Source organism: Emiliania huxleyi (assembly GCF_000372725.1).
Source record: "Emiliania huxleyi CCMP1516 chromosome Unknown EMIHUscaffold_118, whole genome shotgun sequence".
Lineage (NCBI taxonomy): Eukaryota > Haptophyta > Isochrysidales > Noelaerhabdaceae > Emiliania > Emiliania huxleyi.
In genome coordinates this window covers 104,950-121,643 of record NW_005201412.1, presented here as the reverse complement: position 1 = coordinate 121,643, position 16,694 = coordinate 104,950, and the positions used below count along the sequence as shown (strand labels likewise).

Below are 16,694 nucleotides of genomic sequence, written 5' to 3'. Positions count from 1 at the left end.
GACGAGCTGCGCAAGCAGCTGGACGACGACTTCACGGTGCTGGCGGGCCGCGTCGGCCGGACGCGGCAGGAACCGATCGGGCTCGACCGGAGCCGGCGCGAGTACTTCATCCTGGGCGGGCCGGCCGAGGGGCAGCAGCCGGGCGCCGACCTGCGCCGGCTGCTGGTGCGGGAGCGGCAGCCGCGCGGCCCGGACGGGAGGGACGTCGGGCCGGCGCGCTGGTGGGCAATCACGTCGATCGAGGAGGTTGACGCGCTCGTCGCCTCGCTCCGCCCGCGGGGGGGGAGGGAGTACCGCCTGCAGCGGGCGCTCATTAGCTTGCGGCCCCGCCTCGAGGCGGCGATGGCGCCCGCGCACGACAAGGCAGCGGCGCCCGCAGAGGCCGCCGCCGCCGCTCCGGCCAGGGACGAGTCGGGAGAGGCGCGGGAGGAGGGTGCGCGGCCCGCCAACGCCGACACCGACGCTGAGGGCGCAAAGGGCGGCGCCGATGAGGACGGCGGTGGCGCCGGCGGCGGGAGCGGCGATGGCAGCGGCGGCGGCGGGAGCGGCGGCGGCGGGATGTCGTCGCTCATGGCGGGCATGCTGGCTCGTGCGAACGGCGAGGAGGACGGCGAGGAGGAGGGTGGAGAGGAGGAGGGGGAGGAGGGGGCGGGCGAGGGCGAGGCGGAGGCCGAGGTGCGGCATTGGCTGCCGAGCGAGTGGCGCTCGTTCGCAAGCCAGTACCTGATCAAGCATCAGCGCGCCAACCACTGCCGCGCGGAGCCGCAGAGCTGCCTCGACGAGCTGCGCTACGAGATGCTCGACCTGTACTGCGCGACGCCGCTCCCGAACGCGCGCAAGCAGACCGAGGGGTTAGCGGGCTGGACCCGGGAGGTCAAGGCGGCGAGCACCGTGCACGACCTCAGCCTGCTGCTCCTCCAGTTTGCGCGGCAGATTCCGCGCGCCTGCTTCAAAAAGTCCACCTTCAACAAGCCCGTGTGGTGGCCGTTTGAGGGCGACGACGACGACGACAAGGAGAAGAAGCCGCCGGTCAAGGCCAAGGAGAAGTCCGAGGAGCCGCCGCCGCGGATCGAGTCGGCGCATCAGGTGCTGCTGCGTCTGCATTTGCTGGATGCTGCGTTGCTTTATAGCAAGGGCAGCTGAGGGAGAGGCGGCCGGGGGAGGGGGAGGGGACCGGCTTCAACCGATTGCATGGCGTGAGAACGCGCACCCCAAACAGTGTGTGTGGATCTCTCTATTTTTGTACGTGCCGGTTCGTGTATAGCTAGGGTGGGTGGGTGCCTCGAGAGTGCCAGCAGCGCCAATCCGAGGCAGTTCGTGATGGTCGCAAATACGCGAAATTCTCATGAAAACAAGTAGAAAATCGCGCAAAAAAGAAAAATGGAAATTTCGGCGCCTGCGGCGGGCCATGGGACCCCATCTCGAAACTAAGAGAAATCCACGGCATGTCGTGCTTTTAGCGTTTTGACCCAAATCGGCCGAACTTTTAGGATACCCTCAGGCTATGCGTGTAGCACTTCTTCCTACTTCGTACTTGCAGGAGGTGGGAGGGCGGCCTGGACGCCTCTTCCCCCGTCCCCTCTCTCAACCAATCCCGAGCAACGCCCCCGAACCGCCCAGGGAACCGGCGTGCGAAGCACCGAGATGACCGACACCGTCTAGACCGAACCACCGTCCACCGATATAGCAAAACCCGCTGCGCGGTCCTCGCCACCTCGCGTTCGCGCCCCGATGTCTCGCGCAACACGGGGTGAGTTCGAGCTCCGGCGGCGTGCCAAAAAGGGCGACCCGGTGAGCGAGGAAACTCCCTGTCCCTCTAGCTCTACGGCAAGGCGCGCCCGCCTCGGGAGTAGACTCCTCCCTCCGCCCTCTCTGACCCCATCCTTGTCGCCTCCTCCAGCCTCTCGGCAGCGAGAATAGCCTCGTCAATGTCCCGGCGCCCGTTGGACTGGTACGGCTGATCGACGTCGCCAAGCAGCGTGTGCGCAGCCTCCTCGGACTGCTCCTCTCGCGCACGCCTCCACACCAAGAAGCCAATGAGACACAGACCCAGCAGCAGCACGAGGACGGAGGGGATCTGCACCGGACGTGCACCGCCCGCGGCTGCTCCCGGCGATTGCCGCACGGTGGTCGGCTGGGCGGCCGGCTTGCCCAGCCGTGGCTCGCCCGCTGGGGCTGCATGAGTTCCGGCGCTATCGCGTGGTTGAGTGGCGGCGCCAGCAACGCCGTGTCCGGCAGCCCCGACCGAGCAGAAGCCGCAGGCTTTGCACTTGCAGAAGCGACAGTGGTTTTTCGCCTGCGTGCATGCGCGGGAGGGAGGGTTCTTGCCTGCATTGCACGCAGAGTGATAATCGCGGAGCACACCTTTGCCGCCTTGCAAAAGGCGCCGCAGGCCTCGTAATTGAAGTCGCCGTGCAGCGTGGAAGTGCAGGCCTTGCTGTCTGCGGGCCGGCTTGCTGCCGGCGCAATGGCCAGGATGAGGACGGCGCGGCGCAGCATATACACATACACACACACAAGATACGACGTGTGTGTGCGGGTGCGGAGTTGGTGCGCCCGCCGAGGCACAAACCCAAAAGAAAAGTTTTTCTTGAGCTCGGGATCGGAGAAAGACAAAAACCTTTAAAAAAAGAAAGGACAGGGCCCCCACAAGGTGATTGAAGCATGAAGGATTAACGCTGAATTATTAACGCGGGGATTAAAATTCTTTTTGCGAGTGCGCGCCAGTCCCGTGCCCAGTGTAAGTCAGTCAGTGTTACACACGTCCTACTCTCGGGGCACACGCACTCGCGGAACACAGCTCACAGGGCATTACACACGAGGCGTTGTGTGTGTGAGAGAGAGATATTTCTCTGTTCTCTCTTCTTGGCGTTGTGTGCGTTCTCAGGGAAAGGCATCACCAACCACAGACAGAAATGCAATAGTCAGAGGGGCAGCCGGGTGGGATCCCCGCTCACGGCCTCGCGAGCGCCCGCAGCGAGGTGTCCATCGCCGCATTGCGGTTTCGCCAAGCACGCGCGCACTAAAAGAAAGAAAAACCCGACCGAGGGATGGGGAAGGAAGACAGGATCCCCACCTGCACGAGCAGGATTGGCCTGCGAAAATTCTTTTTGGCAGGGCGCGCACGCGCGGCAGCCTTTTGCTGATGCCAGACGGGCCCGAAGATGACGGATTCACGACAGATGGCGAGGATGAAACGAGGAAGGCTGGTGCGGTCGCGGCAGCCGGCGAGCAGGGCGCGGCGGCAGAGGAGAGTGCAGAGGAGAGCGGAGAGGAGAGCGACGAGGAGAGCGACGATGCCGATGAAGACGACGACGAGGAGGAGGGATACGCGCAGGCAGATCGCGAGCAGCTTGCTAAACTGCTTGCTCCGCCGCCGCGCGAGGGTGCGCCCGGAACGGCCGGCGCGGAGGGAGGAGAGGGCGCGGAGGGCGCGGAGGTTGCGGAGGCCACGGGTGCGGCTCCTCTCGCGCGGCAGCCGCAGGACGTGGAGGCAGCGGTGCACCGCTGCCTCGTGCTCAACCGCGAGATGCAGCGCGTGTGCAGCGAGCAGCTCGCCCTCCTCGACGAGGCGCTCGACTGCAACAGCCGCCGGCGCGCCGAGCTGTTCGGGGGCGGCGCATCCGCGGCGGAGGTGGCCGCGGCGAGGGACTGCGACGCTGAGCGAGGAACTGTCGGCGGCGGGCGGGGCGAGGCGGTTGCGCCGACCGAGCCCGGGACGTCGCTGCAGAGGAGCGGCGCGCTGGTCGAGGACGGGTGGGAGGGCGGGTGGGAGGGCGGGTGGGAGGGCGGGTGGGAGGGCGCCGCGCCGCCGCCGCTCCCTGCGAGCGGGGCCCACCGAGAGTACCGCTGCCCCGGCGAGGGTGCCTTCGGGGACGGCACAGACTCGTGCCCGCCGCCGAGCCGAGACACCGACGCAGCAGAGGCGCTGCGCAGAGCCATCCCGCTCGGAAGCAACCTGCCCGACCAGCTCCGAAAGTGGACCAAGCCAAACAGAGACACGCTGCGGCGCGGCGTCGCGCAGGCTGCGCTCCAGAGACGCCCCCCGCCGTGCGCCCCGAGTGTGCGGTGCGTACAGTTTGCTGCCTGGTCGCTAGGTTGCGGTGAGCGCGAGGCACACGGCGCTTCTCTCGCTGGTTCAGGAGGAGAGCACGAGCCTCGCCGACAAGAGGGCGGCGCAGGCGGAGGTGAGGGCCTTGCCGGAGGACGCGGCTGAGCTGAGCGACGAGGTGCCCCTCTCCTCCTCGAGACAGCCCTCTCCCCTTGCACCTCCCCCGACCTCTCCTGGAACCGCCCTTCCTGCAGGCCCTCTCCTCCCTCCTCGACACGACCCCTCCTCTCGACTGGGCGGAGCTCACGCGCGTCTACTTGCCGCACCGCTCGCCAGCGGAGTGCGAGGCTCGCTGGAGCCAGGCGGGCTGCGGAGGACACCTCCCCACGGAGGACACCCCCCTCTCCCGGGACACGCCCGCGACGCGTCGCACCGCCCCGGCGCACGTGGAGGACCCCGTCTCTCCCCGTCTCTCCCCATCTCTCCCCGTCTCTCCCCGTCTCTCCCGGCGCAGGTGGATGACCCTCGCGTGCGGCCATACTCGTCGCGAGCCCTCGAGCGCGAGAAGATCAGCAAGGCGCCCTCCTCCGGGTCAAGAGGGGCTCCCTCCTCCCCCCGCTCCCTCCCCCTGCACCGTCTCCGCCTCGGCCGCAGGTTCCCTTCACGGAGGCGGAGCACCTCGCCCTCTCGCGGCTCGTCGAGGCGCGAGGCGGACACGCTTGGGACGAGGTGCCGCCCGATGGTAGGTAGGCGCCGAGAGAGAGGTAGGCATGCGGCGGACACGCTTGGGACGAGGTGCCACGGGTGCCTTGGCCCAGGGGTGCCTTGGCCCAGGGGAACCAGCCGCGCGCGCGAGCAGGTGTCGCGCGAGATGCAATCTCGGGCCATCTCGGCTGACCTCGGAGCAGGTGTCGCGCGAGATGCCGGACGAGACCGCGCGGGCGGCGGCGAAGCTGCGGGCGAGCAGCGAGGGGGCGGCCAGCTCGTCGGCCGGCGGGCGGCGGCAGCCAATGGCCTGCTTCCGGTACTACAAGACGGTGCTGCTCCCGCAGCAGCGGCAGTCGCAGGGCAGCCGCAAGGGGTGGACGCACGATGAAGACGTCCTCCTCGTGCGCGCGGTGGAGCAGTGCGGCGAGTCCAACTGGCAGCGTGTCTCTGAGCTGCTCGGCAACACGCGGAGCAGCAACCAGTGCCTGCAGCGGTGGCGGTACTCTGTCGACCCGTCCCTCAACAAGGGGAAGTGGTCCGAGGCGCGCCGGTGGGGCGGGCGGGGGGGGGGGGGGGGGGCTGCGGATGGGCCACCGTGACGCTCCCCCACACGCGCCCGCCTGTGGATAGGCCGAGGACGACGCGCTGCGGCAGGCGGTCACGCGCTGGACTCTCTCCAACGGCCTCCCGAGCTGGACCGACATCGGCCGCGAGGTGGACGGGCGCACTCCGATGCAGTGCCGCGAGCGCTGGTGCAACCGGCTCGACCCCGCCCTCAAGGCTCCCAACCACGGCTTTGCCACCCTTGCCCCCTCCCCACGGCCACCCTCCTCACGCCGACCCCCCCGGCGCCGCAGGCCGAGTGGACGGCGGAGGAGGACGCGCGGCTGATGGCGGCGGTCGGCCTGTTGGGTCACAAGTGGTCGGCCGTGCTGCGGCACGCCGAGCTGCAGGGCCGGACCGACAGCATGTGCCGCGATCGGTGGAAGAAGATCACAAAGCCGCAGGCACTCCCGAGCCAGCCCCGAAACGCTCGCGAGACGCCTCCACGGCATTCGGCTCACCAAGCCACGCATCCCCGCTGCGCCCTCCTCTCCCGCTCCGCACCCCGCTCCACACCCCCTCCTCTCCCCTGCTCTCCCGCCGCAGGTCTTGCCCGCGCCGCATCCCCTGGTCCACCTCGACCTCTGCATCCGGCCGGGCGGCCTCGTCTCGTGCACCCCTCGCGCGTGCGTCAAGACGCAGTTTCCTTGCCGCAAGTGCGACGCGTGCAGGGCACCCGATTGCGGCCGCTGTGCCGCGTGTGTGCGGCGGGCGCACCCCCCCGCCGCGCGGCGACCGCCGCCGCAGCCGCTTGCAGCGCCGCCTCCGCCATCTCTGGGCGGGCAGTCGCTCGCGCCGCCTCCGCCGCCGCTCGATCCCTCGCCCGTCCCTCTGTTTGGGCCGCCCCCCCCAGCGGCGTCCGCTTCGCCGCCCCCGGGCACGCTGGTGCCGTTTCAGCCGCCTCCGGCCTCCACTTCGCTCTCCTCCACGCCGCGAGGGACGCGCTGCGAGGCGAAGGTCTGCTTGCATCCGCTCTTCCGGTGCACCCGGAAGTCGCAGTGCACGATCCTCCGCGCGCAGAAGCCGGCGAGGGCGACCCAGCAACGGCGGTCGGGCGGTCGCGCGCGGACGCAGGCGGAGAAGCGGAGCGCCGCTGCCGCCGAGCTGTGGGACCGCAGGATGAGCGAGAGCGAGAGCGAGGACGAGGCTGACCGCGACCGCGAGGGTGAGGGCGACGGCGACGGCGACGGCGACGGCGACGGCGATGGCGAGGAGCCGTCGCCGCTGCCGCCACCGCGGGACCGTGCGCCTGGCAAGCGCGTTTGCCCGCCGGCGCAGAGGCTAAGCGAGGCTCCGCCCGCCGCCACGGCGGCCAAGGCCGCAGCCAAGGGGCCGAAAGCGCCCGCCCGGGAGGGGTCGAAGGGGGTTAAGATCACGAGGCCGCCCGCCGCCTCCGGAAAGAAGCCCGCCGCCACCGCGAAGAAGCCAAAGGCCGAGAAGCTGCCACCGATGCCGCGCGAGCCGCCGGGCTGGGAGACCACGGAGGAGGGGAAACTCGTGGGCATCTTTGGCGCGACGGCTGAGACGCTCGAGAAGGCGCAGGATCGCTATGAGAAGGACCGAAAGGATCTGGTGGGCAGGCGGGTGATTGCAACGGATGAAGATGGAGACTGGACGGCCGTGCTCGTCCAGTTCATGCCGCAGGAGACCAAGGATTCAAGACGCGACCGAGACCCCGAGTTCTACAACAAGGCGTGGTACAAGCTGCACTACTATGAGTCGTCTTATGAGGAGATCATCGGCCTTCCCGACGACACGGTCACTGTCGACGACCGGCAGCCGGGCGTGCGGGAGGCTCTGTGCAAATGCCCCATCTGCACGCAGGACGGCCGGCAACTGGACGGTGCGCCTCTGCCCCTCCAAACCTCCATCGCGAGGCCCCGCAAGGCCAAGAAGGGAAAGGGCAGCGCCCGCAAGAGGCAGCGGCGTTGAGCGCGGATAGAGGCACAGAGAGCGCGTTGCGGTGAGTGTGTGAGGCTTGTTGTGGCCCCCCCTGGTCGTTGCGCGCCTATTTCGGTACATTGTACGTCACTCAGTGATCTCTCGGAGTCGATCCTTGAGCATATCTCTCGTTTCATGTTTATTGCATTTTGGTCGCGCAGAGACGAGACGGTACAACGCGTACTCTAGGGGGGGGTGTGCCCGCGTAACGTGTTAATTTTTGGAGGGCCTAACAGTTGCACTGTGTTGTTGGCTGAAATCCTCAACGTTGTTCAAGTGTGTTCACCCCAGCCCATGCTGTTACTGTTTGTTACTGTTGTTACTGTTGTTCAGCGGCCAGCAAGCAGAAAATGGCAAAACCCCGGGTAACCCCCAATAAAATACCTGGGGTTTCCCCCGGGAGCCGGTATTCGGGTATTACCCGCACTGGACACGAGAGATCGTCGCGGGTCACTGCCAGGCCATCCTTACTGTTGTTCAGTGGGCCGAACGTTAGCTACTGTTGTTGGGGAACCCCACTGATTGTTCTGTTGTTACTGTTAACACTAGCAACACTCTCTGTTCAGCTATCTTAACGTTAGGCACCGGCCCTAACGCGTACAAGTACCGCGCGATGACGGTACCGACTTGCACGCGAGACGATACAAATAAGTCCCCCATGTAAAGCCGTATACCGGACATGCCGCCCTCCCTCAGCTCTCGACACATGCCTCCACATACTCTACTCTAGCAGCGCTCTGCACATGCGCTAAGATACGTGCTACAGCAGCGAGTCCTTGCGCTTCGCCTCTTTTGCGGCCTCCTCATTCTCCGCCTTCCCAACGCGCAGGAGCAGCGTGTCGACAAGGTCCATGAAGACATGCCCGAGCGTCGACACAAAGACGACGATCAGTATGGTCGTCAAGGTGCCCTGCGGTGACGGCGGCAGATGAGGTGAGGACCAGAGATTGGGGTCGGTGGGGTCTTTATTAGGGAGGCGAGATTGGATGGGATGTCACGAAGCGAGGGGGTGGGCGCGAGATGTCGCACACCTGCGTGAAAACGGACGGTTCAAGCGAGTCGGGCACAACAGCCCTCGCGGCAGCCACGGCGCTCTCCGTCAGGTTGTTGGGATGGGTGACAAGCCAGCCGGAGAGGTAAGTCGCGAGGAGGGGCGCCAACAGGAAGCTGACGAGCTTATAAGCGAGGACCTCCGGGCAGAGGACGCTGGGTCGGGTTCACGGCTGTGCGGTGTGTGTAGGGTAACGGCGAGAAGACGATTCTCAAGCTATGGCAGAGCACCCGGATCCCGGCGCTCGCAAAGAGGTCTAGTGAAAGCTGCAGGAACTCCTGCTTGTTGATCATGCCAGACACGTCCGTGTCTGCCGTATTAAACAGCATGTCTGCCGTCTCGCGAGATGGCGGCTTGATCGGCGCCTTTTGATTCACTTTGATGTAGAGCCTCAGAATGAGGATGTAGGACTCGCTGATGTCAACGAGCCCGTCATCATTCGTGTCGGCATCGTCGAATATGCTATTCACCATCCCCTCGAGCCCAATGTCCCAGCAGGGTAACTCGGCTGCGGACTGGGCAGCAGCCTCACTGATACCTCTCGCGGTGGCATTTTGCGCCTTTGCAGTGGTCTTGGACGGCTTATCTTGCCGGGAGCCCCGCTCGCTAGCTCTTCTCGCTCTCAGCCAATCGTCCGACGGACGCGGCAGTTCGGGGCGCGCGACGCTGGGTAGCGGCGTCGCGCTTGCGGTGCCTGGCGTCTCGCTTGCGTGTGACATATCTGAACGCGAACCAACCGCCGAAGTGGCCAGTTTGTAGTAGAGGTTCAAAGGGGGGGGGGGGGGATGGAGGGGGGTCATAACAAACACGGTACCTTAAGGTACAGACAGGATTGAGGTGCACACGCCGCCGAAGCAGTGTCGTCCCCCCTCTCCATCAAGCAGCATCTCACTGGGAGACGTCGGCGGCGGTGGCGGTTTGTTTGAAATTCGTTCGTTGTTTTTCTGTTTGTCAGTACCTTGACAAGGAGTTTCGACTGTCCGAGGATTTGGACTTGGGCCTTTCTGTGAGGACCCCGACTGTCGTGTGCGTGATCTTGGATCTTGGCCGCTACGCGGGAATTCCTTTTGGCGGGCAAATATTGGGTCCGAGTGCGATAGACAGAGAAATGCGCGAGGCAGGTATTTCCTTTTCGATTAGTTGTTTTTGTGAAGATCCCGGTGGACGGTCGAGTTCGTTTTGTGCGTCGGCCGCCCGTCCGCCGCCGACGTATGCCAAACCTCCATGCGTAAGGCGGCTCTTGTCAGCCTTGGGGCGCTGCTCGCCGCCTCGGCACCCAGTGTGCCCGCGGATGTCGATGTCGCCGTGCCGTATTGGGTGCTCAAAGAGACAGTTGAAACGATGCAAAAGGCGCTCCTTGAGCAGGAAGCCAGCAACACTGCAGCGCTCGAGTCAATGCGTGAGGTGATTGATGGCCAAGCAGCGGCCATCGGCGAACTCCACGAGGCTGAGTCCCGGCTGGCGGCCGCCAAAGAGGCGCTCCAGAAGCAGCTTGAGCAGCATGCAGCTGCAGACGCCACTGCCCTCGAGACCATGCGCAGGGGCATCAAGACCGTTGCAATGAACAGTGGATACGCGTTGCAGGCGATGGGCAGGGTGATTGAGGACCAAAAGGCAACCATCGAGGAGCTCAAGGGACACAGCGAGCGACAGAGCACCAGTAACGACGGGCTGCAAAAAACTGTCGACTCGCAGGCGGCAGCGCTTGAGGCGATGCGCAGCACAATTGAGGCGCAGGTGACGAACGACGCCGCTGCGATCCAATCGCTGCGGCAGGTGGTTGGTGAGCAGGAGTCTGCGATCGAGCACCTCGCGGAGACGGACTCAAAGCTAGCCGCCTCGAAGGCGAAGGTCCAGAAGACGTTGGAGACACAGAGCTCAGCGGACGAGGCGGTTATCGAGAGCCTGCGCGCCGCGATTCAGCGACAGGCGGCACGCGACGCAGCAGCGATTAAGCAGCTTCGGACGAAGATGGCTGAGGTGGCTAAGCGCGACGCGGAGACGATCGAGAACATGCGGCTGAAGATGTTGGCGGAGATGCGGGTAGCGGTTCGAGAGCAGCTCGCAAAGGATGAAGTCAAGCTCGAGACGCAGGCATCGACATACGAGTCCGCGATCGAGGCGCTACGCGCGGCCTTGGGAGAGCAGGCCACGCAGGACCAGGAGTCTCGGAGGGCGGCGGTGGCGAGTCAGGTGGGACGCATCCCGTGAGAATCCCGCATCCGCACACGCTGCCTTCTGACCAAGGCGCTCCCCTCTTGCCTACCAGGCCTCCTCCGATCGCGTGGTCATCGACGAGCTTCAAAAGGTCGTGGGGGACCAGACCTCAACGATCGAGCAGATGATGAGGATCGATGCGAAGCAGGCGGTCGAGAAGGAGGGGTTGAGGAGAACCGTTGCCTCGCAGGAGGCCACCATCAAAGAGCTTCGACACGCCGCGAGGAAGTGCGATGATCACCACCGTGATTGATTGACTCTGATGAGGGTCCGATGGCGTTGCTTCGAGCGGTCCGCGGCGTCTCGCGCGTCGCGGCAGGAAGGAGCGAGATAACAACGATATCACAGGCTGCCGTGTGCGCGCGATCGGCGAGGATCGTGAGACGTGAGATAACTCTATAACACAATAAAATAGCGTTCGAGCTTCGACGTGCATGTGAGCTCGCTCTGCCTCGCCAGGCCATGCTCCAACGTCCAGGCAGAGAGAACAGCGCAGCCCCAACACAAGCGAAAGACACGAGCCGCTGGCTACACGCCGGTAACGCGTATGTACAATAAACGTACACGCACAGGGCCGCGCACGCCCCCGTAGAGTACAGCGCGAGAGGAGCGGGAACTATCATGGGAACTATGCGCGTGATGGAACAATCCGGGCCTAGCGAATGGCGGATATGATGCGCTCTACTTTTTTGCATCGCCGTGCCCGTTGCTGGCCGCAGCCGAGGGCGCGTACTCGCGCACAGGCGCGGGGAAGCCGCAGGAGCGGCCATCGGTGTGCTTCACCTGCCCCTCCCACGGCAGCCGATACTTTCCCGCGACGAGGTCGTGCATGAACGTGTACGGGCAGTCGCGCGCCCCGCCCTGGACTGCAACGTACGCTCTGTGGCCCTGCGGTCAGGCACGGTCAGGTCATGCCGTGGAATGTCGGCACCCGCACTATCTTACTGTCGCAGCGTACGAGCTGGTAGATGTTGTTTTCGACGCCCCAGCCGAGCCTCGCCTCGCGAACCTATCAGAGGCGCAGCAACAGCGGAATGGGTTTTTCCCCCCCCCCCCCCCCCCCTTCCCTCCCTCCCTCCCTCCCCGGACCAGGTCGGGCCGCAGCTCGCAGGTGATGATCTCGTCCGGCCGGCCTCCGCCTCGCGTGATGATCCCACCGTCGAAGTTGCAGAACATTCCTTCGCCTGTGATTCAGAGGGATGGGTGGGGAGAGGAAACGCGCTGCAGTGCCTCCCGTGCTCGCATCCGCCATCGCCCATCGAGTCGAAGGTGCCGTCGCTGCCGCTCATGCAAACGCTGGCGGTGCACATCAGGTTTTGGAACGCGTTTGCCTGGTTCGTGAAGACCCACGAGTCGCGGATCGGCGCGGTGTACCCGGCCGTGCGCAGCATGATTTCTGCGCCCTTGTACGCGCACTCACGAGCCATCTCGGGAAACATGCCGTCGTGGCAGATGATCAGTGCGAGCTTGCAGCCGTTGGGGCCGTCGACGACCGGCACGCCGAGGTCGCCTGGCGCCCACGGCTCAACCGGCACCCATGGATGCAGCTTGCGGTAGTAGAGCACCTCGTTGCCGTCGGCGTCGAAGATCAGGCCCGAGTTGAACGGGCTCTCTGGCGCGGCAGGGTTGCGCTCCATGATCGAGAAGCACCCCCAGATTTTGTGTTGCACACAGGCCGCTCGCAGCCGCGCGACGATCGGGCCGTCGCGCTCACACATGATCTCATCGCAGACGTCCATAGACAGGCCGTGCAGCATGTATTCGGGGAACACGACGAGGTCCATAGAGGTGGAGCCGCGCCGCGCTTTGCCGACGAGAGCGCACACGCGGTCGACCTGAGCGTCGAGCTGGTCTTTCGTTTCGATGACGGGAAGCTGCAGCTGGCAGAGCCCGACGACCACGCCGTGGGGCGACTTGTTGAGGCCGCCGAGGCCGCTCGACATGCGTAGAGGTGGTGTGGGGTACAGCCTAGACAGCTGGAGCGGCGATTTTTCTTCTTTCGAGCTGTGTTGAGAGTTCAGGGGCAACCCCCGCCCGGCTCGTATATAGGTCTAAAGGGCGTGCGGATCCTTAAATTCTTCTTCAGTCCCGTGTTTAGTGTTGTGAGAGAGAGTTTAGTTGCACCTTCAAAAATTCTTCTTTCTTTGAGAGAGAGATTTTTAGCAATACCTTAACAATACCAAACAACTCTAACACTCACACGTCATTTGGGGCCTGGAGCCCTGTTCACGCGCGCGCGAGACGTGCAGACAGGGTTGCCAGGTGAGAGCGAATGGCGCGGTTCACGCCTCGCACAACAGAGAGAGAGATGCGCTCTGCATGGTGGGACATAAAAGAGAGCGAGTACTCGGGCGAGTAGGCCGTGCGGTCAACGCTGCCGCGCGCGACTTTGCGCGCGAGGCGGCGCAGCTTGAGAACGGCGGTGGGCGAGAAGCCGCCGCCGAACGTCTCGTGGAGCAGCAGGTTGAAGTTGTTGCGCTTGACAAAGATCGCGTCGTGGTAGAAACCGCGATGCGCGCCTTCACGTAGCCGTGGCCGGTCTTGTGGGAGAAGGGTTGGCCGGGCTGCCAGCGCGCCTTGCAGCCCACATGTTTAGGCGGCGGGCCTTCTCTTCGGTGTTGCCAAAGGCGTAGGAGTGGCCAACGGAGGCGGGCGTGCCGCCACTCGAGGCGTTGCCAACGCCCGGCGAGGAGGTCTTGAGGAGGGGCGCACAGAGATGATTTCATTCACTTCATCGCACCCCCCCGGTCCCGCATGGGGTTCTGCGAGGTCGGTCTTGTACCCCTCGTTGTACTGCCGGGTGAGCTCTGGTTTCTCCTTGTCGCCGTGCACGACCGGCGCGTTGGCCGGGGCGCGCATCGCCATTAGATGAGCTCTTCAATCACAACACAGGGCAGGACAAAAACACAAGGATCCGCAAGCGGAGTACTCTGAGAGCACCCAACCAACAACCACACGCAAGCGCACTAGCTGACCCTACCTAGGGCCCGCCGCACTCTCGCGACCCTCGCACCGCCTGCCCCCCCAAGAGCTCATCGCCTCTGCGCTGTGGCTGCGCAGCCCCCACTACACCGGCTGGCGCCGTACACGTGAGGGTCCCGTCTCCGGAGGTGAGACTGTATTATCCGCAGCGATAGAGCCAAAGCTCCGCGCTCGCCACGCCCCGACGTTCAGTCGTTGAACCTCAATCCGTTGCCTCAAGCCCCCACCTGCCAGCGCGAAGGCGTGTCGAGGGTCGCACTAGTTTTTTTGTTCTTTGAAGGCAAAACAAAACAACGTGTTAGAGTTGTTTGGTATTGCTAAAAATCTCTCTCTCTTGAAGGCGCGTCCTTCCTTTCAAAGGACCGACCGTGAACGGCGGCGTGAGCGCCTGCCTGCCCGAGCGTGTCGCGCTACAGTTGTAGCGTGGTCGGCGTTGCCCTGTCCTCGGCCTCCTCGCACTCTCGCTAGCTGAGAGATCTCTGTCGTTCTCCGAGCCCTGGCAGCTGTCTGTCTGTGGGCCCGGGTGGGTTTTTTGCGGTGTCTGAACGTCGCGCTGCTGTCCCCTGTGAATTTATTTATCTTTTGCCCAAGCCTGAACTCCTCACTGTATCGCTCAGAGTGTCCCTTGTAATGTGAGAGAATGTGTTGTGTTCTGGTTTGCTATCCGCTTTCTCTTTTTGGGTCAAGAACCAGCGAGCGGCAGATGTCATCTTACGCTCGACCACAGTGGTGGGGTGCCTGTGCTGAGTGTCTTGTGTGTGTGTGTGTCGTCTGTGTGTCGCGCTCGCGCGTGTCGTCATCTTCTGCCTCGCGTCCACCCATACCGCGCTGGTGTCCAGTCCGGGCCTGACTGTTCTTCACCTTCCTACCTAACCTAACCTGCCTTGTGTCGCCTAGTTGCGCGGGTGCGCGGTCGCGCCCCTCTACCCTTCATGATTCCCACACCGACGCCGTCGTGGGATCGCTTGTCATGTGACAGAGTGCGTTTTGTTCTTGGGGTCCTCCCATCCGCCATCCCCTCCCTGCTCCCATCATCTGAGAGTGAGACCTGTCGCCATCGCCTCTCTGAAAGCATCGCCTCTCTGGAAGAAAGAATTTCACAGAAACAACTCTCTCTGCTCTCTCACAGCGACCGGCTCGCACGCCGGAAAGCTTTTGTGTGTGTGCCGGTGTGTGTGCCAGTCCGCGCCAGTCTGCGCGCGCCCAACGGCTCGGCGAGGCGATGGCGCGCGTCGCAGCCGGCTGGCACGGCGGCGCGGAGGGCGCTGTCCCCGTCGCGGTGGATCTGAGCTCGCTCGCCCCTCCGTGGCAGCCTCGCCCAAAGCCGTCCTCGCGCAAGGCTCGGCGGACCGTGCCGGCGGCGCCCGTCTCCATGGCTCCCGGGCCGCCATGGCTCGCCCCGGACGCGTTCCTTGCCGACGGGAGCTGCGCCCACAGGCGATTCCCCCCGTGGCCGGGCGCTCACCGAGTTTGGCTGGTGGTCGCTACTTCCGCCACTCGAGCTGTCGCCCGGGGACAGCTTGGCTCCGGCGCCTAAGCCGTGGGGCGGTGCCACCGAGGGCGAGTACGGGGAGGCGCATCCGTTCAGCTGCGAGCCACCGCCGGCCCCTCCTCTTCCGGGCGCCGCCTCCTCTTCACCGCACTTGGGCGGCGCTGCTCCCGACGCGATGCACGTCGATGAGGCCGGGCCGCATCCAGGCAGCGCCGCCGCCTTTGAGGACGACACCGCGGCAGCGGGGCCCTAGGAGCGGGGCCTTCTCGGCCGGGCGTGGAGCAAGCCCTCGCGCCGCCATCCTCCGACGAGGAGGAGAACGAGCCGCGGCTCAAACTGCAACGCCACCGCGACAAGGCCCGACCGCGGCGCGGGCTCGTCCTCCTGTCCTCGTCCGACGACGACGACTTTGAAGAGGCCGGACCGCCACGCGGCTCACGTTTCGCCGCCACGCGGCTCACGTTTCACGAGCGAGAGCCAGCTGGCGGCCGAGCTGGCCGACGCCGACCCAGCGCCATCCGGCGGGGCACACCTGCAGACCCTCGGGTGGCACGCGCGGGAGCCGCCGCCGCTGGTCGAGATCCTGGCCGAGCACTGGCGGGACGGCCCCGGCGGGCCGCAGGGCGCGCGTGCAGGAGCCAGCTCGAGGTCTCACCGCCGCAAGAGCTGGGAGTCCAATGTCGACGCACCGCACTTTGGTCGCGACAAGCGGCAGTCGCGCGTGCACGGGCTGGTGTTTGAGCAGCAGTCGGGCTTCTCGTACGAGCTTCCGCCGGGCGCGATCGACTTCAAAGCGCGCGAGTCCTTCTCCACGATGCTGTCCATGGATGGCGGGGAGACGCACAGCGATCTTCGGGCGCGCGCGCGCGATCGGCAGAGCTGGAAAGACAACTCGCGGCACTCTGCGTGGCCCTCCGGTGCTCCGTGCGAGGGCGCCGGCGACGAGATGGACGCCGACGACGGGGGGTCTGAGGCGGGCTGCGAGGCGGGAGGGGGCGCGGACTTTGGGGCTGGGTTCGAAGGAGAGGAGGCCGACACCAGCGGCTTGAGCCTCGACGACAGCCCCTCGCGCCGTGCGGAGCCGCCCTCTGACGAGCCGAGGACGCAGCCCCGCCCCGAGCAGCGTCAGCTGGGCCGGGCGGCGCTGCGCGCGGATCCCCACCGCCGGCTCTCGGCTCCGCAGCTCGGCCAGCTGGTGGCGCGGCGCGCTGGTGGCGGCGGCGGCGTCCGCCTCGCCGCCGTGGCAGGAGCCGCGGCAACGCCGGGCGGCGCACCGAGCATGTCGCGGCTCTTCATGGGAGCGCTGTGGGCGGCCACGACGCAGCACGTGCTCTCGCTGCAGTCCCGCGACGGCGCCGATCGCACCGTCCCGCCGCAAGTGGGCCCCCTTTGCCGCCGGCAAGAAGGTGAGGCTGGTTGCGGGCGTGAGGGATCAGGACGGCCGGTGCGTTGATGTGCAGGTGCAGCTGGCATGAGAGGGAAGAGGGAGCTCGCAGCAGCCGTTGCGAGGCGGCGAGAGTCTCTTGCGAGAACAGATCTGAAGGGCTCCGCTGCCCAGCGCCGCCGCCCCGCACACCACGGCCGGCCGTGGAGCGCTCTTCGCCGTTTTGCGCGGTCCACGCGGCGAGGAGTGCTGTTTTCGACGACTT

At 65.5% G+C, this 16,694-nt stretch overlaps 4 protein-coding genes across 4 annotated transcripts; 3 read left to right on the top strand and 1 right to left on the bottom strand.

Moving 5' to 3' along the window:
- Positions 1-5,133: 5,133 nt before the first annotated feature.
- Positions 5,134-5,539, top strand: EMIHUDRAFT_57025 (hypothetical protein; the record flags this gene model as incomplete). The annotated part of the gene is made up of 2 exons (XM_005790812.1): positions 5,134-5,309; positions 5,452-5,539. Coding segments are annotated over 2 exons (264 nt in total), but the record flags the coding sequence as incomplete, so codon positions are not given.
- A 4,039-nt stretch (positions 5,540-9,578) lies between these two features.
- On the top strand, positions 9,579-10,973 carry EMIHUDRAFT_224505 (hypothetical protein; the record flags this gene model as incomplete). Its single annotated transcript, XM_005790811.1, has 3 exons — positions 9,579-10,547; positions 10,624-10,722; positions 10,839-10,973. 3 exons carry the CDS (start codon positions 9,579-9,581, stop codon positions 10,971-10,973), a joined length of 1,203 nt encoding a protein of 400 aa, XP_005790868.1.
- A 130-nt stretch (positions 10,974-11,103) lies between these two features.
- On the bottom strand, positions 11,104-12,514 carry EMIHUDRAFT_454646 (hypothetical protein; the record flags this gene model as incomplete). Its single annotated transcript, XM_005790810.1, has 3 exons — positions 11,104-11,459; positions 11,530-11,580; positions 11,729-12,514. The coding sequence occupies 3 exons, from the start codon at positions 12,512-12,514 to the stop codon at positions 11,253-11,255; spliced, it is 1,044 nt and encodes a 347-aa protein (XP_005790867.1). The 3' UTR covers positions 11,104-11,252.
- A 2,261-nt stretch (positions 12,515-14,775) lies between these two features.
- EMIHUDRAFT_224502 (hypothetical protein) lies at positions 14,776-16,520 on the top strand (the record flags this gene model as incomplete). The annotated part of the gene is made up of 4 exons (XM_005790809.1): positions 14,776-15,002; positions 15,073-15,135; positions 15,463-16,423; positions 16,506-16,520. 4 exons carry the CDS (start codon positions 14,776-14,778, stop codon positions 16,518-16,520), a joined length of 1,266 nt encoding a protein of 421 aa, XP_005790866.1.
- Between the last annotated feature and the right edge of the window lie 174 nt (positions 16,521-16,694).